General features: G+C 42.4%; 3 protein-coding genes across 16 annotated transcripts in view; 1 reads left to right on the top strand and 2 right to left on the bottom strand.

Moving 5' to 3' along the window:
- kntc1 (kinetochore associated 1) overlaps nucleotides 1-24,607 on the top strand; it is a 40,894-nt gene that overhangs the window by 733 nt on the left and 15,554 nt on the right. For 3 of the 9 annotated variants that reach the window (XM_088376362.1, XM_088376360.1, XM_088376361.1), the window contains exons 1-25: nucleotides 18,445-18,724; nucleotides 18,807-18,941; nucleotides 19,261-19,381; nucleotides 19,644-19,759; nucleotides 19,940-20,018; nucleotides 20,156-20,233; nucleotides 20,327-20,361; nucleotides 20,436-20,546; nucleotides 20,673-20,766; nucleotides 20,896-20,948; nucleotides 21,153-21,268; nucleotides 21,359-21,428; nucleotides 21,505-21,603; nucleotides 21,897-21,940; nucleotides 22,030-22,104; nucleotides 22,189-22,264; nucleotides 22,341-22,466; nucleotides 22,621-22,787; nucleotides 22,869-22,980; nucleotides 23,452-23,595; nucleotides 23,679-23,735; nucleotides 23,815-23,886; nucleotides 23,959-24,078; nucleotides 24,200-24,343; nucleotides 24,418-24,513. In XM_088376362.1, coding sequence (XP_088232488.1) covers nucleotides 18,500-18,724; nucleotides 18,807-18,941; nucleotides 19,261-19,381; nucleotides 19,644-19,759; nucleotides 19,940-20,018; nucleotides 20,156-20,233; nucleotides 20,327-20,361; nucleotides 20,436-20,546; nucleotides 20,673-20,766; nucleotides 20,896-20,948; nucleotides 21,153-21,268; nucleotides 21,359-21,428; nucleotides 21,505-21,603; nucleotides 21,897-21,940; nucleotides 22,030-22,104; nucleotides 22,189-22,264; nucleotides 22,341-22,466; nucleotides 22,621-22,787; nucleotides 22,869-22,980; nucleotides 23,452-23,595; nucleotides 23,679-23,735; nucleotides 23,815-23,886; nucleotides 23,959-24,078; nucleotides 24,200-24,343; nucleotides 24,418-24,513 — 2,565 coding nt within the window. In that variant the 5' untranslated portion in view covers nucleotides 18,445-18,499. Of the gene's footprint in view, nucleotides 1-18,443; nucleotides 18,725-18,804; nucleotides 18,942-19,260; nucleotides 19,382-19,643; nucleotides 19,760-19,939; nucleotides 20,019-20,155; nucleotides 20,234-20,326; nucleotides 20,362-20,435; nucleotides 20,547-20,672; nucleotides 20,767-20,895; nucleotides 20,949-21,152; nucleotides 21,269-21,358; nucleotides 21,429-21,504; nucleotides 21,604-21,896; nucleotides 21,941-22,029; nucleotides 22,105-22,188; nucleotides 22,265-22,340; nucleotides 22,467-22,620; nucleotides 22,788-22,868; nucleotides 22,981-23,451; nucleotides 23,596-23,678; nucleotides 23,736-23,814; nucleotides 23,887-23,958; nucleotides 24,079-24,199; nucleotides 24,344-24,417; nucleotides 24,514-24,607 lie in introns of those variants that run through there. The other 6 variants (XM_088376366.1, XM_088376367.1, XM_088376364.1 and 3 more) reach the window with 5 other exon arrangements.
- mlxip (MLX interacting protein) lies at nucleotides 44-9,365 on the bottom strand. Of its 3 annotated transcripts, none has more exons than XM_088376380.1 (17): nucleotides 8,788-9,365; nucleotides 8,186-8,292; nucleotides 7,948-8,033; nucleotides 7,778-7,867; nucleotides 7,657-7,698; nucleotides 6,876-7,086; nucleotides 6,678-6,761; nucleotides 6,263-6,357; nucleotides 5,409-5,883; nucleotides 5,270-5,337; nucleotides 5,085-5,196; nucleotides 4,925-5,022; nucleotides 4,308-4,412; nucleotides 4,114-4,241; nucleotides 3,608-3,731; nucleotides 2,799-2,928; nucleotides 44-2,089 (listed from the first exon to the last, which is right to left on the bottom strand). In XM_088376380.1, the coding sequence occupies exons 1-17, from the start codon at nucleotides 9,117-9,119 to the stop codon at nucleotides 1,962-1,964; spliced, it is 2,415 nt and encodes an 804-aa protein (XP_088232506.1). In that variant the 5' UTR covers nucleotides 9,120-9,365; the 3' UTR covers nucleotides 44-1,961. The 3 variants fall into 3 exon arrangements, with proteins under 3 accessions (XP_088232506.1, XP_088232507.1, XP_088232508.1); XM_088376381.1 differs by having other exon boundaries at nucleotides 5,409-5,859; XM_088376382.1 differs by having other exon boundaries at nucleotides 6,876-7,017.
- On the bottom strand, nucleotides 11,026-18,208 carry cfap251 (cilia and flagella associated protein 251). Of its 4 annotated transcripts, none has more exons than XM_088376378.1 (21): nucleotides 17,945-18,205; nucleotides 17,352-17,506; nucleotides 16,987-17,127; nucleotides 16,784-16,893; nucleotides 16,259-16,367; nucleotides 16,086-16,166; nucleotides 15,923-16,000; nucleotides 15,756-15,797; nucleotides 15,182-15,453; nucleotides 14,855-15,031; nucleotides 14,093-14,343; nucleotides 13,599-13,750; nucleotides 13,362-13,523; nucleotides 13,035-13,219; nucleotides 12,842-12,956; nucleotides 12,610-12,773; nucleotides 12,230-12,320; nucleotides 12,016-12,159; nucleotides 11,716-11,947; nucleotides 11,452-11,559; nucleotides 11,026-11,367 (listed from the first exon to the last, which is right to left on the bottom strand). In XM_088376378.1, exons 2-21 carry the CDS (start codon nucleotides 17,499-17,501, stop codon nucleotides 11,189-11,191), a joined length of 2,943 nt encoding a protein of 980 aa, XP_088232504.1. In that variant the 5' UTR covers nucleotides 17,502-17,506; nucleotides 17,945-18,205; the 3' UTR covers nucleotides 11,026-11,188. The 4 variants fall into 4 exon arrangements, 3 of the variants coding, with proteins under 3 accessions (XP_088232504.1, XP_088232503.1, XP_088232505.1); XM_088376377.1 differs by having other exon boundaries at nucleotides 17,960-18,203; XR_015858627.1 differs by lacking the exon at nucleotides 11,026-11,367 and having other exon boundaries at nucleotides 11,635-11,947; nucleotides 17,960-18,208.

Below are 24,607 nucleotides of genomic sequence, written 5' to 3'. Positions count from 1 at the left end.
GGTTGGGTGTAAAAAAAAAAAAAAAAAATCACAGCATAGCAGATCACGTTTGTCGTAGGTAAAGCACGACCATCAATTTTATAATCAAAACGTTTTTTGTTAAACTTGACAATGGCGGCGATAAACATCCATCTAAACATGTCAATAATAATCCTGAAAAATTCCATCTAAAATAAAAGCATCAGCAGCAGCAATAATAATGACAATGCAGTTTGCTAAAGCATATTTTTGTAACACCCCCCCCCCCCCCCCCGACAAAAGCATCTTTTGTGATGAAAATGTCCAAAGAAGGCAAGACAATGAATTGTTTGTGATCAAAAAGGTTGATGATTCCATCTGACAATACATGTTGGCATCAAAAACACAAAACCGCATTGTTTTGTGATCCAAAAGTTGAAGATGAAACATGACTAAATTTTCTTCTCATGTGTTTAACAAGGTTATTGAGGACAAAACATTGCAATGAAGGTTGTGTAATCAAGAAGTTTGTTGGTGACAAGCCACAACGAAGCATTTTTGGCATCCAAAAATGTCTTCAAGTCTGCATATGGCAACGTATTTTGTAGTTAAAAAGACTGTGGCAAACGAAACATAACCCTGTTTTTGTGACCAATCATGCTAAACCAAAACAAAAACACTTGAGATTTTTTTTTCTTCACAAAACATTTTGAAGACGCAGCATTGTTTTGTGATCAAATATGACAGCGCATTATGTTGTGATTAAAATGGTTGAGTACAAAACATGACAAACTGCGTCGTTTCATTACGTTTGTTGAAGAGAAAACATGACACTGCATTTACATTGCGACCATAAAAAATGATTGGAAGACAAAATGTGAGTTTCGTGTGCTCAACAGCGCTGCCGAGAGCCCGACAAGAACACATGGATCGATACAAAAACTGTATATACACACGCGCTCACACGATGAGGCAAATAATCCACACGGTAAATATAAAGTGCCATGAAAAAGTATTTGCCTCTTTTTAAATGTCTTAGTTTTATGGCATAGTTTCCCCACTTTATTCAGATTATCAAACAAATGTAATGATCAGACTGATTGAACCTAGCATGACCTTTAAAAGGCCGCGCTTGCTCGGAAACTCTCCAGTGTTGCTAAAGTGAAGCAAAATAGTCCCGCCAAGACGTGAACGACTCATTGCTACTTGTTGCCGCCGAGTGGCCCCGCCAGTTATTCGGGATAGGAGCCAAGTACATTTTGATAGAGGCGCCCGCTTTAAATCATTAATTCCTTAATAAATGGAATAGCATTTTATCTCTTTGAGTTATCTGATATTAACAAGTACTCATGAGCTTAAACGCTGAAGTGAGGAAACCATGTCGAAAAGTAAGAACTGGACAAATGTTCAAATACTTTTTCACGGCACTGTTTGCACTGAACATATTTGGAGAGACAAGAAAACAAGCCATGTGCTTTATTGCTATTTCTGTGAAGCTCCCTATGAGGGCTGTAGGTCATGTCGCTCACCAGAAAAGGGCTGAGAAAGCAAAATGTGAAGGACGGAGGAAATGGGGGAGCTACATTGTGGTGTCAAGCTTCATGAGAAATTCAAAGAAACCTACCCACACACTCATTTCGCTTCTGAACTGTGTTCAACATTGTTCATTATGACTCACGCCGAGGCAAACGGGTCAAAAAAAAAAAATTGTGCCGAAGATGACAATGGAAAGCCCTATTTCGCAGACATGTTCGGTGTAAAAAAAGGGGCGCATCGTCAAGTGTGAGGAAGGGAGCTTTGATTGGCCAGTAATCAAGCTTGCTGTGTTCACTCCCACAACGGCGCACAGGCCCATTTCTAACAACGCCTGACTACAAAAATGCCCCCGGAAAAAAAGACGCCACCCATGCGCACAGCCATTAGAGCTCTCAGGAGTACAAAAAGAGGAAGACGAGTTGAGCCCTCCGTGATGATGATGACGTAGAGGAGGAAAAGGATGGACATCAGATGGCCTGTGATCGAGGCTCCACGTCGGCGTGCCTAAGTGCCTGAATGGCTTCTTCAGGCAAGCGTGATGGATCGCTGAGGATGGACGTGCTGGTGCTCAACTGGCAAAGGCTGCTGCTGACCACTGGTGCACACAGGTTCACTTATTACATACAGGACTACAAATATACCACATGAATGAATATGCTATTTATGTACTTTGTATGACTTCCTGTCAATGGTTACTTTTTCCTCCTCCCCAAATAAATTCAATACTGTGTGATAATCCTGACAGGCCTACTTCCTACTTGCAGCAATAAAACATGCTGCGAATTAAAACGATAATAAACAAAACAAATGTTGGCCTGAAGGGAAAACAACAATGCAAATATTTGGCCATGAAAACAAAGTGAAAAAGTTCAAATGTCCGGCACATAAAAACTACCCGAAGCAAAGATAATCACAAGTAGAAAAGAAACATAACTTTAAAAAGACAACGATAGGATCCACGTGGCATAAGAAAACAAACTTGACAGTGCCAATTATTCCTGCCGACGTTGTGACTTTTAGTGTCTTAACAATCTTGGCGCAGTGCCAAAAGAATGTCTTCGCTCCTTGTCAACCGTGGCAGCCGCTAGCGCACACTCTTATTTTTATTTTCAGACTTTGACCCCCTCCCCCCCGGAACTTGCTTTACGTGTCCTTATATCCAAACAGCTTTGACTCAAGCATTAATTTAATTCCATAGAAATTAAAAAATGAAAACAAGGGCATTTTTTTTTTTCAAAACATCGACGCAAACACACAACGTTTCATAAATCAATGTGCGTGTGTGTGTTGAATGTTTGACTCACTGGGCCTGAGTGCGACCAGGGAGCAGTGGCGCTCGAGCCACTCCAGCGTTGTCTTGCAAAGCTCCGTTCCGCTCGCGGTCGACACCATCTTGTTGAAGGACTCGAAGAGAGGCTTGATGATGACGCTGAACTGATAAACGCGCCAAGTCAAGGCTTGCTCCAGAATTTTGCTGAGATGCGCTCAAGCCCCGTCAAAGCCACTTTGCCCGAAAGTGCCTCTTTGAAATCGTGTTTCTGTTCCTTGCAAGTTGCAGCTGTTTAATTTTGGCTTTTCGCAATATGTAACCCTTAAGCTAATGCTAAAGCTAATAATCGAATAAAGTTCAAATCGAAATGTCAAACAGCTCTAGGCAAGCATGCGTCACATCATATTTGGTAAACCGTGCGAGCGAGTACTCTTTCATTCCTTAAAGTGATGTTATTTGATAGTTTCTCATTACTTGGCAATGAGAACAGAACATTTGCCAAGAAATAATTTCAAAAGTATTTTAATAAGCTTATATGTATAGGCTTTGGGAGTAGTCAGACTAAAATAAATGTTTATATGGTGTAAATCATTAGGGAGGATTTTCACCTGTCATGGAGTTGGTTCGAACTATCAACGTGAGATTTGTTTAAAGAGGGGACCAATCTCATGATGGCGGCAGCCAACAATTAAGACAGGTGATGAAGTAGCTCATGTTCCACTGAGGATTCCTTCCTACCGCAGCAAATTTCCCCCGCACATGCAAAAAACAATCACGGACTGATACAACCTGACTGGTAAGCTCTCAGACCGTAAATATAGACAAGAGCTAGGTGGAGGATACAAGCCAGAACTTCCAGTCCTGCCGGGAACGCAGCTTGACGTACTCGGTGAACCTGTGCTGCATGTGGTCAAAGCGCCGCTGCGTGACCTGCGCTCCCGTGGCCGGCATCTGGTCGTGACACAGGCTGCGGTTGACAAAAACAAAACAGGATGAGCCCCGGACTTAACGAGCTGTCGTAAAAGAATATTATGTTCACTTAAAGGGAAAAAAAAAAAAAAAAACTTTGAATGCATGACGTTCCATTGAAGCGATGAAATTTAGCGTCACCTGGTGGACAAAAGCCAGTAGATAGTCCAAGTGTGTCGGAACGATTATTGGCACAAAAATTCAAGATTAAAACAACAACAAAAAGAATAGACATTATACTGTATGTGTAGAGAGAAACAAATCCTGAATAATTGAACAAAAATGCAAATATTAGTCAAGTATTAATATATTGGGGACAACTTCAAGAGAGAGGAAGAGATATTATTTAAAAACAAAAACTGCAAATAGTATGAGCATACTTAATGCAGGCTTTGAGGTTTGTGATCTCCTCCTGCAGCTTCCTGATGTCTTCTTGCATTTGCTCCCTCTCCTGCTTGAGCTTTTCAACATGTTCCACCGTCTTTTGCATTGTGACTGCAATACTGATCTGTGAACATTTCCAACGGAATGGTAACCACACGCAGTCGGAATCACAACTCCCGCTGCTCCTTACGTTGGCTTGGGAGTTGAGGGTGGGGACCAGGCCACCGAGCGTTTTGAAGCAGTGGTTGATATTTGATCGTCTCTTCTGCTCGGCGATGTGGGCTCTCCTTGGAATCTGAAACGCACAGACGCATGCGTTACTTTCACACTGATGTTAAAAGACGTTGTCGCTCCAGCTTTACAACTTGTAGAAATAAGAAATATCGGTTTAAAAAAAAAAAAAAAGATAATAATAAAGCTATATGAAGAGTAATACAACTAAGAAAAAAATCTGTAATAATGACAACTGAGTAAAAATACAAAAAAAAATTAACTAATACAAGACAAACGTACAAAAAATGTAAAGTTGAAAAAGAAATAATAGACGCTAACTATGACACGAACACGGCGTCACCTGTTTCTGTAAGTGGCACGTTTGGTCAAAAAGTGCGTGGAAGGAGTCAATTAAGATATTTTCCGGGCTTAGAGAGTGGTTTGAATATTTCGCAATGCTGAGAAATGATTGTCATGTTTAAGACTGACGCTCGCCATCCACCACACTATGTGCTATGTGAAAATAGAAATGTGCGTCAAAATTCCACCTTTGCTAAGTGATAAAATGCTGACGCTCCCTTCCCGTTGTTTCACCTGAGGTGTTGTGCTGCTGCTGCTGATCAGTGACTGTGGACTTGGAACTTGATCTGAAGCGCAAGGGGAGCCTTGGCCTGACCTTGGCTGGCCCTTCACTAAAAAGAGGAGGGGGGGGAATTATTATAAAATTTGGCGTTAGCGAGTCGCAAACTCTTACCGACAACTGATGCGGGCTTCTGGTTTCGGTGGCTGGAGGAAAACGAGTTCTCTGAGGGGATGATGCACTGAGGAGACTTTTGGGTTTGAGGTACTACAGAGAACCCACCGGCCTGACGCGTACCAAAAGACAATTAAAGCAGAGTGCACAATGATCTGTGAGTCAATTTGTTGTTGAGAACGTACCACTCCACAATGAGTGATCAGCACCCCGGGAGCTGAGGTCACGTCGGTTTTCATTGCCGGGATGACGCCTGAGAATGTGAAAGCCGGCAGTGAGTTTTTGGAGAATCCCTGTTTTAAAAAGTCAACTTTGCCTCCAGACCTGTGATGAAGAGCTGCTGAGTGGCGACTGGGTTGGCTGGGGAAATCTTCTTCAAGTCTCGTTTTTTGTTGCCGTTGGCCGGCTGGAGGTGTCGGGGGCGGGCAAAGGTGTGAGGCGGCGGCGGAGGCTTCGGGGCGGCTAACAGCGGAACCAGGGAGGGCAACCGAGGGGGAGGCGGCGGGGGATGCGTGCACACCGCATCGGCGGTCGGCGCAGCGGAGGGCGAGATCGCGACGGTCTCGCCCAAGGTTGCTGCGGAGTCCAAGGTGCGGGGGAGAATGGGGGCCGTTGGGAGGCACTGGGACGCCAGCGGATTGTGAGAGGAGACGGTGGCGTGCTCACTGAGCGCCACCTGCCCCGGATAAAGAGGCAAGTAGTTGTCCACAATGCTCTCAGCACTGGTTCCACTGGTTGCACTGGTCATGGGGGACGGGATTTGGCTGTCTGTGAGCTGCATGGACGACAATAAGTGGCTCTGGTGACAAAACACACGAGTTTAATTTGTGAACAAGCTTGTAACTCAACTGCCTCAAATCAATTTGGAAATGAACCGAAATGCCATGAAAAGAATATTTGCCTGGCTGCTTTGTAATCAGACATGTGTTGCATCCAGAAATAATAATAATGTTGACATTTAAAGACAAAGAGACGCTATTTACAGTGTAATGATGCGGTTAAGCAGACCGAGCAGCTGCTCGTGCGCCATTATCCAGTTTAGTACCATGACTATGTTACGTGGATTTTTGACCACTACTTGTAAAGGACAGAAAAAAGAGGCAGGAAGGTGGGGGCGGGGAATATCTTACACCTTCTGCTTGTAGTGGTGCGTTAAAGGCGCCGCACTCCGTGTTTACCTGCGACGGAGAGCCGCTGCCGGGCAGTGGGGTGCCTGACGGTGAGGTGGGGGAAACGGGGAGGAAGACGGGTGGACGGAAGCTGTGAAATAAGTCTGGAAACAAGAGTCTATGTTAGCAAGCGGTTAGTAAAAAAAAAAAATCATCCTCTACTTTGTGGGTTACTCGGTTAAGGAAACTCGTGTCTAGGGGAGTTACTGGAAGACTAGCACGTGATTCCTTCAGGTGCACAATTAGTGTGTGTTCAAGAGACGCATGTGCGGGACTCAATCTACTTTTAGTCATACAAAAGCGTCACGCCATCGGACAACAAGTCACAATTTTAGAAGGAGCGCTCTCCTTTGGCACTCCTTTCATGGATCGCTCGGGTGTGCAGACTTTTCCACCTGAAAAAGAGACAACGTTTGGCCGCTACCTTGTAGTGGATCAAAAGAAAAGTCCAGGTTGGGCTGCAGCTGCATGAGGCCCGGTTGGATCATGTCTGCGTTGACCGCATGAGCTGTGGAATTGCACCAGCAAAAGATTTTCACGGGCTTGAAATAATACAACATTGCCCCACCCCCCACTTGTTTTACAAAATATTTTTTTTTAAAAATGACTCGCCAATCCTCACCGTTCTCCTTGGGGTTGGGCCAGGCGGTGGTCTGGTGCGAGACCAAGGTGGAAAAGAGCGTGTCAGACACCTCGGACAATAGCATCTCCATGTCAAAGAGGCTCTCCAGCTCCATGGGCACGGGGGCCTCGCTCTCTTCATCCTGACAAAAGCAAGCACGGAGCATGTCTGGAGAGACTTCCCCAAACAGCCCTAACTGCTCCTTGGGCCCCTTTAGGTGTTAGAAATGTAAGCACCAAGCTGGTCAATCACACAAGCATGCAAGGGCCAGCGCAGCCAACAAGTGGGGTCGACAATGAGATGCATGCGCGCTCAGTGGAATGCTTTGACTTTTACAGTTTAGTGATTGACACTTGAACGCTGTCTTCAAGTCTGCATTGAAATCCTCGTCCGCAATCGAAACTCTAATTTTAACAAATCTTGAGACCTGGCTTTGAATCTCAACTGATGTAAAATGCTTACAGTATATTTAAAAAGTCTACACACCACTGCTCAAATGTGATTTTTTTTTTGGTGATACTGCTTTTAAAATAAATAAATTAATTAATTTAAAAATCCCTCCCCATTTAGTTGTACAAGTTGTCACCATAAAGGTGGGACGATTGAACAGGGGTGTGCAGACTTTTTATATCCTACTGTATACCAAACAAACTGATTTTCTAGACTGAAAACAGAACCAAACGACTTAGTTTGATTTGTTTTTTCTCAAAGGTATTAAAAGGTTTTGGTGCACTGACAAGCTGCATGCTTTGTATATATTTTTTTTCCAAACTCTGCATACCTTGAGTAAACTCGACAGGTCGTCATCCTTGTGCTTCTGCAACTAAAGGGACAGTCAGAAAGATTAACAGTGCTGTAAGACGAAAAAAAAAAAAAAAAAGTGACTGGAACCCAAACTCAACTCTTTTCTTGAAGTAAGTCCTCCACTTGTGATACTCTCTGATGACAATTTCTATTCTTCTCTTCCAGCATTTGCCCTCTGTGGTGATCATCTAGCAGTTACAACACACAAATGATGATATAAAGTCACCAAATTAATCATGTGTTTTTTGATATGCATTCAAACCTTCACCTCGGAAGTACGATGCGCTTCCAGGTCTATGTTTCCCTCCAGCGGAGTCACAAAATGACAAACGGGATTTTGCCTCCTCTCCACATCTGCATGGGACAAAAAGTTGAATCACTCAAACTTGAGAAAACCAAAGTCGAGTAATCCTTCACTTCTTACGTTGCGAGGGCAGCATTTTACGTAAGCAAACTTAGAGTTTAAAATCGATCAAGCAAAAATGTGGTAAAATAAGCGGTCTTACACTGCATGTACCAGGCCCTCCAGATGGCGTTGTTGAGGCGGATCTTGTCCCTCCAGAGCAGCTTCAGACCTTTGAAGTTTTTCCATTTGGGAGACACCAGTTTACCGCTGTGGAAACAAGTGGATTTACCATTTACTTGTCACATCCATCCATTGACTGAACCGCTTTATCCTCACCAGGGTGCAAAATTTCCAAGTCAAAATGAAAAGTACAAATCAATTCTGGAAGAAACATTTAATAGACACTGTATTCTATGTATTTGCTTTAGTGGGCCTCTGTAAAAGTATTTTTCCCCCTGTTTCCTGTCTATATTAGATTAAAAGCATTAAATATGTGCAGCATGGTTGAGCTAAAGAAAGTCGACAACAACATGCCTGCTTGGTAGTAATCCCGTGCTCTATTAATAGTCCTGACGACAAATCCAAGCTGGTTCCAAAAGTCCGAGGGAATCCTCGTTTGTCATCCGTAAATAGCAACTGGCTGGCAAGTCACTTTTCTATAACATGCTCACACAAGAACCACTCGGGTTTTCTTCCTCCTTTTTTTTAGGAGGGTAAAATTATAACTGGGGGAATTGTGACAGAGTAATTAACTGGTAGTACCTGTAAGCCAGCGTCATGCACTCGAAGAGTTTGGTGAGCGAGGCGTCGATGGAGATGTGAGACGTGCTGGCCTTGCCGAAGTGGTACGTCTGACAGGTCTGTTTGTTGACGGTGTCGAAGTCGTAGCCTTTCTTCGGCGGGTGCTCGCTGTGCGGCGATGATACCATAAAGTGCCCGCTATGAATGATCTGCGACCTACGCGGGCCCCGGCTGGGGTTCGGACTGGGGCTGCGGCTCGGGCTTGTCTCTTCGGCGTCCGAGTCGTCGTCATCATCGTCGTCCCGCTGTTGTTTCCTCACCCGCTGTTTGGAACTCTGCTGCCGAGAAGCCATGATTGCGAACAAATGGCTAAGCAGCTAGCGAGCTAGCCCGGCGGGGTTATTACTATACTATAACCGTCATGAGTCTTGGCCGTGGCATTACGAGTGTCCGCTCCCGGTACGATTTTATTGTTTTAATTTAGTTTTTTTGTTTGTTTTGTTTTCCTGCCAATTTGTGGCGTTCGAAATTCTTTGAATCTACTTTGTGTACAAGTTGAGTACAAACCAGCTGACACAAAAGTAGTGTTGGCTCGTGCGTGAACGATTCGTTCAGAAAGAACGTATCTTTTCAGTGAACGAAAGTGAACGAGTCACTTCCTAAAGTGATTCGTTCATTTTTTCCGTTCATATAACTTCAACCAGTAGGTGTCGGTAATGCCCATTGAAGCTGGTGCCACCTAGCCGTAAAACAAAACAAAGAAGAAAATGACGTAACTTCCTGTTCACGAACCAGTCGTGAATTGCATTCCCCGTTCACCAACGAACGAATCTGTGAGTGAACGATTCACTCACTGAGTGAATCACTCACTGAGTGATTCGCATTTCCAGTTCACCGCGAGAACGAATCAGTAAGGGAACGAATCCTGGCTTTCCCGTTCGCGAACGTGAGTGAACCGCCTTCCTGTGCATCAACGGATCAGTCAGTGAATATGTTGCGTCTCCTGGCGTGAACTATGTAAGCCAGAATGTAGATTTACGATTTACTTATAGTAGGTTTTAAATAACGTGTATGCATATGTATGCCTAAATGTTGTTATCCAATATATCGACTGCAGTTTCACGTTAGATTGCTGGTTTGAGATGTACTTTTATCATTATTATTATTATTATTTTAATAAACATTTATGTTATAACTGGTCTGGTGTTGTATTCCTTGTTTTGATATTCGCCAATCAAAACATAAAAATCAGACATTTGGTTAACTGCTATATATGACAATATGTATACGTGTTTTACGTTGTTATGAGTCGGTGTCCCCAAAATCAACAAATGTCGGCATAACGTTTATTTTTTTAAACCTTTTATTCAAACACAAACACATTCAGTATAATAACACCATCAACTACAAGCCAACAAATACAAAATTAAAACATCAATGTCGGCATAAAGTGTGTCGGCTGGCAATGGCATAGCGGCAATGCTGTCTGTCACTCACTCGTGAATCTTCGCGAACGACCAATCAGCAGCGCCAGCGAGCGTTAGATGAACTGTACGAGTCAGTGACGTAATTACCCGTTCACGAACTAGTCAGTGACGCAACTTCCCGTTCACGACCGGGTGAGAGACTGTTGCCAACAGATCTGTGTACGAGCCAATTATTATTATATATAATAATTTGGAGGGGGGGGTTGTGTAGTTGTATTGTTTGATGTGTATGGGTTGTTTCCACTGGATGTTGTAAAAAAAAGAAAGAAAAAAGCCGGATCAGCGTGTGTGTTGGAGGGGGGGAACAAATCTTTTGCGTGAACTGATTCTAAACATTCAGTTCACCTAAAAGAACTGGAATGCACATCACTACACCGAAGCAACTTGGAGGCATCCCCAAGGGGGGCGGGCAGGATGTTGTCACTGAAAGGTTGCAAGGTTTTTGATTGGCCTGTGTTAGTCTTGCCTTTTCTTATTGGTCTAAAGCACTGCTTCATTAAAAAAAAAAAAGGAGGCGGGCTCGTCTCAAGATCCAGGAAGTTTTTCGCGGTCAGAACGTTTCTGATTGGTCTGTGTCAGACCACACCCTGTCTGATAGGGGCGCGTCAGGACTAGAATTAGATAACGCATTTCTGTTAATTATGTTGTGCCTTCTTTGTCCTTTATTTTTAAAGTGACTCACTTGGCATTTTACCAATCCTGTAGTGATGTCCAATTTCTATCTGTGCAGCTAGTGCATATGCTTACAGTAGTTCATTGGCAACACCTTGAATATTTTGTTATCTAATTTTTATTACACTATGGGGAGATTACAGTGTAATTTCTGGGACTACACAGAACACAGCACAATGCTTCTTTTTTTTAACTTATTTGTAAATGATGAATATTAATAATTCTGAGTCACTGCATTTCCCATTCAGTTATGGAGTTTCCATTTAGTCGTCATCAAGCTGTTTTGTTCTGGTCTGTTCAAACTCCGATGCTTTATGTCCTCTCTTGAGCGTCAGCGATGACGATGACGAGGATGAAGGGAGGCCCAAGATGAGATGTGTAAATGTGTCCATGGATATTTTCTCCGGGATGGCATTCTCCAGATCATATTCGTGGCTCACGTCTGCATAAAAGACACAGATGGGAATAAAAGTAAGATTATGTGTGAAAGTTTAAATATTGTAACCATTCTAGTATTCGTACTTACCTTCACTTTTAAAGAAGTCGACCTCGGGACTTTCCTCGTCTCTGACCTCAAACAGGCCTAACAGTGTCGTAAAACACTCTGCCAACTCATCCTCTGTCATAGCTTCCCCTGTTAGATACCATCAAATTAATTCAAGTGTGGATTCATGGTGACGCAAAAAGACAAATTCCGATATTGTGTTACTTTTGTTTTTCTGTTAGTGAGAAGGATTTCTCCTGGTTCTTGACCCGAGGCGCCAGGATCGTAACATTTTCTATTGTATACCTCGGCCCTGCAGGAGCTCCAACATCTGGTCTCTGTGCAGAACGGGCTGTCCTGCGGGGCCGCTAGGCTCGCCGAGGACCTCAAAGGCTGTGGCTAGCTCATCTGCCGAGATACCAAAGGCCGGCCGGTGGTTGACGTAGAGTTTGATCAGCTCCTCCAGGTTGATGTCCGTGACGTACTCTCCTGTTTCTGTGTACTGGCCCATCTTCACCTCGTTTAGCATGTCTTCAACCTGCTCAGAATAAAACAGCCAATTTTGCAGGAATGTTACATATGAGGAAACCGAAATGTGGATCGCACCTCCTCTTCAGTTGGGAAGTAGGCCAAAGCCCGCATGAGTGAAGGCAATTCCGTCAGGGGAATTTTGGGAGACAGCTGTCGCGTGTCCATGGACTCCAGACCTTGACTGTGAATTTGGCAGTAATAGAAAAAGTCTTCGATTTCCTACAGTATAAAAACATAAGTTACTTGGCTGTACTGGTTCCACGACTAAATGATGACATTTCAAACTCACCCTGTAGAATTCTCCATTCCGGCCTCCCTCTAAAAGAGTGTAATATGGCTCCAGGTCCTTTCCTCCCAAAGCTGCTGCTCCTTCCAGGGCACTGCGCTCACCGGAAAGAGCCAAAACACAATTTATATTACGCATACCAAACACAATAGGTACACGTACACACACGGAGAGATCCGACAGGAGAGCTGGATTATAATCTGGCAGGTGTTTCTAATATTGTGGTATCGGATGATGAATACGATGCGTGGACATATTTTTGGGGAAGCTTGTTGTGGATTTGTTTGATGATAGTGCCCAGTCGTGTGACTTCTCCAGTTCCTCCGCCGCAATTTGAGAACATTCTGAAATTTCTTCTCGTGTATGTTCCATGCAAACATTACCTGTAGTTGATCTGCCATAGCAAGACAGTGCAGTCAGGACCACCTGCAGTAAAAAGAAACTGTCCGTCGTTGGAGTAGGCGAAGGCGGACACGCCGGTCGGATGGCAGAGCACCGCTTGGGATTTGTAGGGGTTGCCGTCCAGAGGCAAGATCTGAAGGCCAACCTGGATGAAGCATCAGCAGACCTCCTCTTACTCAGTCTTGGCTGGTGAAAAGTGCTAAGCGGACTGACCTTGTCGTCTGTTATGTACGCCATGTAGTACGTGCCTCTCTCGTTGTCTTTGGACGTGGGGAGAATCCTGATTTTCTTAACGGGGCTTCCGTACGTCGGCCCGAGGAGGGTCTTTCTGTTGAAGTTATTCAAAAAAGACCTACATCATCTGTCTCCTTTTCAAAAAACAAAAAATGGTGGTGATGTTTATTACCTGCATGTCTTGGAGGTGCTGTTGAAAAGCTTCATCTTGTATTGGTCCGAGGCGACCACCAGAAACTCCTCGGCGCTCAGCGGCGGGTATAAGGTCATGCACTTAGGCACCGCGCTCTGGTCAAGACGCTTGGAGCTCAGGATGATCAGGTGGCCTACTTCACTGCTCTCCACGTCGTACTCCACCTGTTAATCCCGATTGTTCTACATGCTTTACAGCCAGCAGCCAATTGCGGTTCATTAATCAATAACATTAGTAGATAAATAAATGCTCATCGATTTATGTTTGATGATTTGCAAAAATCTCATCCACCAATTGCAGACTCACCAGCAGGCGGTCTACGCCCAGCGTGAACAGTCTAGGCTTGGCGCTGTCCCGGTGAACCCCAAACATGAGGTCTGTAATGGCTTTGTAGTGGGAGCGGTACCTCCCCAGGTAGATCCACAAAGGCGGCTGCATGCGAAATAACGTCACCGCTTTTCCGACATCCTGATGGCGACAACTTCGATTACTACGTACGGTGGCGTTCATAATTAGCGGCACCCCTGCTTCGAGGTAATTTACGGCAGTGGCGAGGTATCTGGAGTCATGCGAAAAACTCATGTGGCTGATGCTGTCGGGGGAGTAATCGAAACATTCCTTGGGATCACTTTGTAATGTGTTGGCATCCAGAAAATGAACGGCTCCGCTTGCAAAACCCACCGCCAGGTGACGTCCTGTTCAAGAAGGAACGAACGTGTCAGTGTCCAAAAATAGCAGTTTTTTTTTTTTTTTTATAAAAATGGCGTTGAGGCATAGTCTCAGCTGTATATTGTTTCTATTTTATGTTTTAATTAATTGTATTTATTATTTCAATTTTTCTTTTCAAAAATAGAAAATATGTTGTCGTACGCTCAATTATATTTTGTTCCGATTTTATGTTTAGATTATGAATATTTATTATTTCTTGGTATGACAGCAAGTTTTGATTGATTATTTTGTGGCACAGCACTTCAGGACATTTGTCCATTTGTCTGAGGAGAAATGGAATAAAAGCTCAAACGGATTTCCATAGTCACCTTGTGGGTCAATAGTGACACACTGGATGTCTTTCTCTTTCTCCAAGACCCTCCTGCAGATGGTCCGCTTTTGCTGGTAGTCCCAAAGTTTTAAGACGCCGCTGCAGTTGCCCATGACCGCGACGGGCTGTTTGGGATTGCAGGCCACGGCGTGGGCAGGGTCGCAGTTCTCCTGCATCAAGACCCGCCACGTGCCGCCTTCCACATTCACGTGGACAACCCCGGAGGTTGACGAGGAAACCAAAAAATTCCTGCAAAGTACGACAAAATATGAGGCGGGAAAACATCTGCGATAGCGTAGCGTTGTGTGAGATTATATTAGAAATGAGATTACAGATGTGATGTTACAAGGAGTTAGTTTCAGGATGTCAATTGCGGCACATTTGATTTGATTTGAAAGGGGATGGATAAGAAAAGAAGAGGAGGGATGAGATCACATGAGAAATCAGATATAAATTGAGATGAGAGAGAGACATTATATGAGGGATTAAAAAAAAAATGAAATGAGAGATGAGGTCCTAAAATCAAATGCATGTGAGAACAATCAGATTATGTATGAAATGGAAAAAATGTAAACAAAAAAAAAGACTAAATAACATTAGGTGAAATTACATGCGATAAATGATGTAAAACTAGCAATTAGATGAGATAACGTGAAATGAGAAACATGCCATGAGATATTCTGCATGGAACGAGATTACATAATTGTACTGTTCCAATTGGGTATTAGTTTTTTCACTGGTGACCGAAGCGGACGTTTACCTGCCCAGGAGTGGCTTGGTATCCATGGTTTCGTCTTCCAAATATTCTCTTGGAAACTCTTTGGAAAAGGAAATAGAAACAATCGGGCCAAGATTCAGATGAGTAAACCAGGTTAGGAGCAGCATGTTTTCGTCGTAAAAGTTGATGTGGCCTCGCGTGTCTCCAGTCACAATGCAGCTGTCGTGAAAGAAACAAATACAACCGGAGAATGAACTCTTCGGTCTCTAGCGATGGATGACCGTATGATAACATGCAGCATGAGAACGTCAAGTAACTATTGAATGGATGCAATAACATTTGCTATCAAATAAAACGACGAGTACATACTAGTCTATCACAACAAGCACAGTGATGGGATGCTCCTGCAGAGAGATGACCTTCACGTGGTCTCGACTCAGTCTTTGGTTGGAATCTAGGTCCTGCATGAGTTCCCAGATCATGATGACCCCCGCCCTAGACGGGGTTAGGATTCGGAGGTCTCGCCAGTGGAACACGGATGGACTCAGAGGCCCACCGGCCAGTTTACGGATTTCGCTGAACTCGGGTGTGGAATAGGGGAAGAGAGATGCGTTCAGTTCCAGGGTGGCCGCGTCGCCCAGCTGAACACATAAAACGCGGGCAAATAAATAACAAATAAACCACAAATGTATCATTAAAGTTTTACATAAAATTAAGATACGACTGCAGTATGTAGGTTTTGTGCAGAAAAAATACACAAAATAGAAATATTATAGTAACATAATGAACATTTTAATTTATATAAAAAAAGAAAAATACACTAATAAGAACCACTAATAGAAATAAAAATGTATTTAAAAAAAGATCATTTAATATTTAATAATTGGACAAATGTAATGAGCATGAAATATTAAATAAAACAAATTGGCAAATAAAATATTACCTTAATAACTTTTAATGGAACATATTGCAAACTTCTTTGTGCCTGAAAAAAGCAAAACATGAATGGAACAACATTGCCGTTTCAGGTTTTTTAATGACCTTTTAATTTTTTTTCCTTTGTTTTTTAGAATTATGTGGTGGACCAGATGAAAACGTGCCACGACTCACCGTGGTGTAAAACAACACTTGGCTTTCACTGCTGCTCAGCAACTGGGTGCTATTGTTTGGGTTAAAAATGATGTAATTCTGCAAAAACAAGTAAATATTAGAGTTGGTTTTTTTTTAAATACAAAACATGGGCAAGGTGATGACGAACTTCAATTGGACTTACTTGATAACCGTATTCCGGGCTGAGTTCTGTGAGCCAGAGCGGGTCATGGCAGTCGTTGGTCCAATCCCAGATACACACACACTGTAGTTTAACCGCACGGTGAAATCAGTGAAGGCTAAAAGCAAATCATTTACGATCCACCAGAGAGATGGAAAGCAACAGCTTTTACTCACCTGAGTTCTCTCTTTCCCGAGCGTCACCAGCTGTTTGGCATCGGCCGAAAAGCCAAGGGCACTGACTCCCCCGTTGGGATGGCAGTCGAACAACGTGTGCACAGGAATGCTGGAACGGTCCAAACGTATCATACCCCCACCAAGAAAACGACAAAAAAAAAAAAACACCTAACGAAACTGCTAGCAGACTTGTCAAACAAAGTAATCAGATTTTTTTGACACTGGCGGAGTTAGAGGGGCTGAGGGGGCAATGGGCCTCGTGAATTATGCTTGGCTCCCTTAGGGCCCAGGCCAAATAATTGACTTTTAGTTATTTTTCTATTTTGGACGATTTTGTTTGAAACATTTCCACCCGTCCCCCATAGACAACATTAAATGAGTATTCATCAGTGTGTTCAGAAGAATATTTTGGGTTTGTAAAAAAATAAAATAATGTTTTGTGCGCACCTAAGATATCCATGCGCCCCCCCACGGTCCTCCCCAAGGAAAAAGATCCTAGCTCTGCCAGTGTATGTCGAACATTACCCAGAGTATGAATCCCACACTATGACAGTGCTTGTCTCGCTCAGGTCCGCCGTCGCGATCCAGCGTCGGTCTTTGCTGACGCACATACATGAAATGGGGGAGCAGTGCCCCTGAAAAATATCCACTTTTTAATGTGTGTTGTTGTTAAATCCTATTTGTTAAATGTATTTAATTTTTAATTTAATTTCTATTTATATTCTTACCTGGAGTATATGCTGGGAGTTGGTGGTGTGGTTGTAAATTATCCCGACGTTAGCTCCGGTATAGAGGAACACCAGCTGATTGTGGTCTTGCAAAATGTATACGGGAAGCGAAGAATTCAAGCCAGAGACCCAATCAAGTGACTAAATGGGGGACAGCATGCTTGAGGATATATTTTACTGGATATATTTTACTCTTCATACAGTGGTACCTTGACCAACTAATTTAGTTGTTTCTCTGTATTATAAGTAATGAAATTGATTTTTTTTATTTTTTAACCAGGCTAAAAAGAATCTTACCCAAGTGACAGATACCTTGAACATTTTCAAGTCAAGGTCCCACTGTATTCAGTGCTACGTTTACTTACCAATGCATGGTTTCTACTGTGTGTGGTCTCCTGTGCGAAAAGGGTTTCTCTGGTTGCAGTGTAGACTTGAGACTCCCTGCTTCGCCTTAGTTTGTCAATGTTGCTCTGATGACCTTTTGGGGGGCTCTCGGGATCTTTTGTTTCAGACATTTTGCCTGTCAAATAAAATTAACTAAAAGTCATTGGAGTGTGGGAATAAAAATTTTGAGAATCACCAATTTGGACTGTTCAAAAAGTAAAAAATAACCTAGTTAATATCAAATATGTTCACACAAGATATGTGGGCCACGAAAGTGATTTGGTGGATGAATATTGTTGGCCAGTTAGCCACTTTATCTTAAAATGTTTGCGTCCCCCCCCCAATTAGTAGGTTTTCCACGACATTTCTTTTACCAAAAGCTCTTTTGATAGAAAACAATTCATGCTAAAATAGAGAAATTATATATACTGGTCAATAAAGTTTTTATTTCATTACTTCACCGTCCTTACTATTCCTGAATCTCGAAAGGAAAATGTATTGAATGTTTATTAACACATCAATTGCGCTCAGTTAAATAATAAAAGAGTTGCCAAGCGAGAACACCATTGCTTACAAAATTGTCAGTCACCTGGTTACTTTGCGAAAGGATGACGACACTCTTGTCATAAAGATCCAGTTATCAATTATTAGTTGAATTGAGGGAGAAATCTTAAATTAGTCATATTATGAAAACGGCATCAAGCTTTACAAACGGTGCCAAATTAATGTTTTGGAGTTGTTGTCGTTGCCTGGCAACCTTTACCGCGAAACACACGTTGTCTAATGCATTCAAATTAAAACCAGAATGGGTTAAAATCTCGAATCCAAATGACCAAAATCACGTTCAACTGTCACTGTGTACAATTAATATCAAGCCTATTTGTATTCACCTAAATTTGTGACGTAAAGGTGGAGTATTTGTTTATTGTGTTGCCAGGATACTTTATTCTGAAACTTATAATTTGGACATCGCTGGCGCAGCACGCATTTGCGACTTCCGCATTTGTGGGCGAGCTTTGTTTTGAGCTACGCATGCGCACAGTTTGCCAATATACTGTTTGTAAATTTTACTCTAGTTTTGTTTGAAGGCAAAACCTTCTCTCAGACATCAGGATAAATTTGCTATCAAATGGCGGTTATTGATCACAAAAGTTTAAAAATGGGATATGGGTACAATTTGTTTAGTTTTAGAACGACATTTTTGTGTAAGACCCTGGTGGAAATTGTTCCTGAAAGACCAAATGTAGAGATTATTATGAAATGGAATAACTGCCACCACCCGCCAAAATCTAATGTTGAAGGCTGGAGTTATTCGACATATCAGTCATGTTTGTCCTTTAATTTCCGAAGAAAGGTAAAATTACACATCTCACAGCCTTTAATGTGTTAAATGAAGAAACTATACTGCTATAATTGTGTGTTAACTTCCCGAAGAGGCGACGATGTGGAACGACGTGGAACTTTTAGTCAACGAGGATTCAGGCAATGTCCGCTTTGGCAGTATATCAGCGGAGGAGAATGGCAGTAGCTTGTACCAGTTGGACACATTGGTCAAGGTGTCCTCGAATGAGGTAAAAAAAATAAAAAATAAAAAAGGATAGGTCAGTCCTCGATCTAAGACGATTTTCAGTTGCAACCGGTGATAGAGCCTCCTTGTCGCCTCCCCTGCACGTGAGGAGGAAATCAAAACAAAACAATAAACATCTCTAAAAAGTATTACAATAAATACATATTTATTCTTAGAGCCAAGCTTTCAATTGGTTTTTACTATTTGTGGCGTGGCTAGTCTCTGGCGCAGTTTTTTTTAATTTTTACTATAATGCCTAAGGTGAGACATTTTGCCATCTTCGTTCCCTAATGAAGGCCGACAAATCTTATTGTGCCTTGCAGGTGCAGCCAGACCCTCATCTGTACTCCATCACTGGAAGCAACTGGAGCGTTCTTGTTGCCGACAAGACGGTGGTCCTCTTTGCCCAGCGCTTCCAGACCGTTCTGCTGCTTCTTCACTTTGGTATGAAATTCACATCAGTTTTTGTTTCAGATCCAAAAGATAAAATTAATGGAGATTGTCATCACATCTAGCACAAAGTGGTGTGAGGCTGTTATTCTATTGTTCTTCATTTTCTGATCCTGTGAAACATCCGTCCTTGAACACCCATACTATGACGCTGGTTGACTTCCAAGTTGTTATTATTTCAAAACACATTTTGGTCTTTTGTATTTTTTTTTTTTAGAATATACTTTCTCTAAAAAAATGTTTTCCTTATCTCTAGAAAGTGACGTGGATGCTATCGACGTGTGCCTGGAGGGAGAATTTCTGTTAGTGTGTGAAAGAAACGGCAACCTGCACTTGATCTTTGTTCCACTCAAGAAAATACTCCTCACCAAAGTAAGATTTTTTTCCTGTCTCCTTGTGGTTGTATAATGTTGTGAATTCAAAGTGGACATATGATACCAAAATGACTTTGATATAGTGTGTATACAAATACATTAGCTTAACTCCAAGATTATCCCACAAACAATGACAGATTATCTTTGAAAAAAAATTGATACGTTGTGTTTTGGTTAGGCTTTGGTTGTCAAACCAAGCAGCGGTGACAGGAAAACGTATTGTGCTCTCATCACAGAGGAAAGCAAGGTATCGCAAGGTACAAAGCAAGGTTTCTAAAACTCTGGGAATGGGTTTAACATGGATCACCGCCGCAATATACTGTATGTCAAAATGATGATGTCATTGCCATTTTAGGGACTTTTGCTTTGGGTTTTCTATTTTTTTTGTCTACAGGCCTGTACCATGTGTTTCTGGTCATAAAGGATGGCTTCTTCCATATCATCAACCTTAATTTGGTCAGAATCAAAACAGGTAAATACACACTACATTGTTTATAATCTCAAAGGCAGTCTCACTTTCAGTCTCATGTAAGATTTTTTGTTTCTGTTTTATTTTTTCTTCCAGCCATTGAAAACATGGACATGGCCACTTTAAAAGAGGTGAGTAAAGGCGTTTTTCGTTACATGTGATTGTATAATTATTTCAAAAAATACTTATCGGGGAATGGATACAGCTTCAGAGTGTCATCAAGATTGACTTCTGCTCCACCGAGATGTACCACAACAAAGGCTGCGGCAACGCAGTTGCCTTCACTTTGGCCAATGAAATCCATTTATTCATCGGGGTGAGTGTGCCACTTCTGTGACAAGTCAGTACAGTTTGCTTAACAGTAATTAATCACTACTGTGCAATAATCAATTACTATTGGGCTCAAAGCCTTTGTTCAATATGTCCCCACTGAATTCGACAGGGAGACGGTGAGCACGTGGTTACTCACTGGATCGTCGATTCTCATGAGTCCAAGATGTGTCTCGCTCACTCCATGGACAATAGTTTGATAGCAGGTGAGGAAAAGTGCAACACTGACATGAAACCAGTTTGACCAAGATGTAGAGCATCCACTGTGCTGTGGAGTTGTTGAGGGACTCCTAATAGAATTCAACAAACACAATGACAGTTTTTCCATTTTAAAGGTGTCAAGAAAATGGTGGTGGTGGAAAATGTTCTGTACATTCTTGACACGGAGGTGAGTACAATGGCATACATTTACATTTTTGGTATATGAATAGTTATCAAAAAAAGGAGGCTTCAAGAGATGTATGCAATTTCCATTTGTGCTTTACGCTTAGACTCATTTTGTGTTTTTCCCAGAATATTATTTAAACGCATAAGATTTGCTTAAAAAAAAAAGCTCCATTCAATTTTGTTGCCTTACTTTCTGTTTTCTCAGGAAGTCCTGAGCCGTTGGGATGGTCATTTCCTGGTTATGGTTCACATCTGGCCAGATGTCGCTCTTCTCGACTTTGAAATAATCACAGAATGCGGCTCGGCGGCCTTGGTGGAACGGTAAATGTGATTTTATGGCTTCAAAAAGCGATTGTAAACTTTTGCCCAAACATTTGGGATTGTGTGTTGATGGCGGCCATCTTAACTCAGTGCTGTTGCTGACAGTCAAGCAAAAGGCAGTGTGAAGATGATCACCCTGGAGAAGCAAAATAAGAGCCAGGTAGCCACAGCAGTTCAATGTCGCTCAAGTTGTTCAACTTGCTCAACTTGAACTAGGATTCATTTATATTTTTTAGATCAACTCCCTAAGGATCCGATGTTTGCCCTCCATGGCGGTTTGCTACTGCCTCGATGTCTCCTCAGTGTCCTGCCTGGTCCAGACAAATATGAGCATGGTGATGACTGGTCGCAATTTTGAAACCTTTTTTTCTTTTTTTTTTGAGCCACTGTCAAACGTGAGACTTTATGAGACCTAACTGAGTGTATAACCAATATTTTTTCTTGAGAACGTTGTTTTAAGTCATAAATGATGTTGGTTACGGTGTCGCTAGCTAGACAAAAGTATTGGGACAGGGTTGGAATCCTACTCTGTAATTGTTAATGCTACTCCGTCTTATGGAAAAAGAGTGACCCAAAAAACGTACCCCTCATATCCCCACTTGTCAACACGTCAAGCTTTCTGTTTCAGGACACCATTTATTTGGTGGAGGGGATTCATACCACTTCAGAAAGGTAATGTTTTTTTTTTTTGTAAGCCAGTGTGACATTGACAAGCCAATACTGTGACCACCCTTTCATATTGTACGTTTGCTCCAATGTAGTAGCTGCAGCAGTCGAGGAGAAAGTGTTTCCTCCCTCATCGTCCGCTGCCTGACAGAGACTTTGCCTGAGAACAGGTTGGGTAATTTTTTTTTTCATTTGTGCAAAATCTGACCCCAAACTAATTGAATTATAGCTCACTTTACCTTCTCTTCCACCAGGTTGAGCAGACTTCTTCACAAACAGAGATTTGAAGAGGCTGAACAGTTTGCCGCTTTATTTGAACTGGATTTAGAGGTATGTTAAAATAACTTTTTTGGTCTTTAATGTTGGTGAAACACTGCTCTGATCGGAAATGTTGGTTTTTGTTCAGCTGGTTTACAAGGTGAAGCTGGCCTTCTTGCTGGAGCAGCTGGCCTCTGCGTCGGTGGGTGACTGCGGACAGGACGAATGGTCCGAACTTGTGGAGGAGGCCAGAATTAACCTGCTGAAGATTGCTGTAAGTGCCCTTGAATCGAGAGAAACATTTGGGAAAATTCTGCTTAGACTTAGCTAGTTAAATGACCTGAGAGCCCAGAATAAGATCATCAGAAAAACGACTCCTCAAGTACAGATACTTGGTGGCTTCCCACCATTGTTTACATGTGGTCCAGGATGAGAAGTTTGTGGTGGATTACTGCATCAAGTGTCCCTGGCCGACCTTTGACACGGCGGAGAAGATGCTGAGCCTCGCCGCCACGCATTCCTCGTCCTTGCAGATCCACGAGGCCCTCGCCAGACTAGCGACCTTCTGCAGTCTTCACGGCCCGGACAAATTCAAGTATATGCTCGCCCTTTCTTGCAAAATCTACAACGTTGAGCTACATTTGCCGTGGTTGTTGTACGTTTCTGTTAACCACAGCGGCATCGACTGGATTGAGTTCCTGAACAGCTCGGACATGTTGGGAGACGTTCTGAGCCACTTGAGAGACGGAGACCTGTGGGGCGCTCAACTTCTTTGGCTGAAATACGAGGTAATGGGAGGAAGGGGGGGGTCAAATCAAGTCAATTAAGTTGTGTATTTGTTCAATACAATTTAGTGTCAAGAAATATTGGTCTATTTTAGATTAAAAAAATTCTAAAGTCTATTGCAAAACAAGCGTACTTTATTTGTTAGCAAAAAAGTCATTCAATATTGAGAGATGAATTGGATATTTTTATCTTGTCTTGCTGGGCAAAAAAAAAAAAAATCAGGGCGAAAGTTTATAAAAACGTTTTTTCAAGAAAAATGGTTGCATAATTTTGAACAAGTCACAATGTTGTGACAATCAAGTTATTTATTTGATTCGTTTTGAGGGAAAAATGATCCGAGGAAAATAAAGCTGTACGCTATCAAGAGAAAACTCATATGAATGAGTGCATGGCGAGAATGAAAGGGATATCAACAATTAACTGACAAGATGTTCCTGTAAAGGATGAGATATGATTTGTCGTCTTGTCTAAAGGGCCACATTGCAGGCCGCTTTGATGAGAGCAAACTTGAAGCCGTCCTTGATGCGATTCCAGAGGATTTGCCATCCGGAGACCTGTGCCCCTGGTTCAAGAATGTTTTTCTCCCCTTTGTCCGAAGAGTGCTTCCATCAGGACAGGTGGGCAGTATATCACCTCACACAAACAATGGGACAAAAACAAACCGGCGAGCTGGACAGTTTATTTTTTTTCTTGCCTTCAGAAAATGCTGGCCAAGTGGATTGAGCAGAGGGCACGGAATCTGGAGCTGATGGAGAAGGTAGAGGATCAGGAAATCTCACACTTGAAGTTTGAATTTGGCAAACTTTTTTTTTTTTTTTTTTTTTTTTTTTTTTAAGGGCACTTGGCCACAGAACGGACTGGCCTTGGCAGAGCTCGGACTGCCACCTTTATGGCTATGGCTGAAATCTGTAAGTTATGATTGTTGTTTTACATTGTTTTCACATTATCTCATCACCTGCTCTTTGCTTTTGCTTTCTCAGGATGACTACTACGCTTCGGAGGAAGTGGAGAACTTAAGGACCCTGGTTTGCAACCTGCGTCAGCTGCTGGAGCTCCATACAAAATACAACTGCAGTCTTTCGCTTTCGCTCTTTGAGAAGGTTTGTGTTTGATGTGCCAATTAAGCTATTTACTGCTCACACACACACTTTTCTGAGGAGCACTTATTTTAAATGATGTCTCCTTGTTTTACGTTGGGACTGCATCGGATATAAACATCAGGGGAAGGTACGCAGTGTTGCATTCCTCATGCTGGATAAAGCGGCAGCTCCGAATCTGATCGCTGCCACAGTGGAAAATCACATCCTACCTTATGCTGATGAGCACGGCATTCTTTTGGATGAGCTGCTTCTGCAGTACATTAAGGTAATCATCACACCAGCACCTGCCAGCCTGATATCAAATAACATCAACTTTATTATTATTATTTTTTTGGTCAGGATATGCTAGAAAATTGCAGCTCCCAAACCAACACGCTTTTCACGGCATGGGAAGCCAAAGCAGTGGCGGTGCTGGAATGCATGGCAGATATGGACGTGAGTTGCATTACACAAGTGGCATTTAAAATAACAAAATATACATTGTCGTTTATAAATAGAATGAATTTGTTCCTCGCTCAATCTGTCGTCA

This window comes from Syngnathus floridae, chromosome 5, assembly GCF_059516105.1.
Source record: "Syngnathus floridae isolate MCC-2025c chromosome 5, RoL_Sflo_1.0, whole genome shotgun sequence".
Lineage (NCBI taxonomy): Eukaryota > Metazoa > Chordata > Actinopteri > Syngnathiformes > Syngnathidae > Syngnathus > Syngnathus floridae.
Note: the sequence above shows the minus strand (reverse complement) of the source record. Positions and strands in the feature narration are given on the sequence as shown.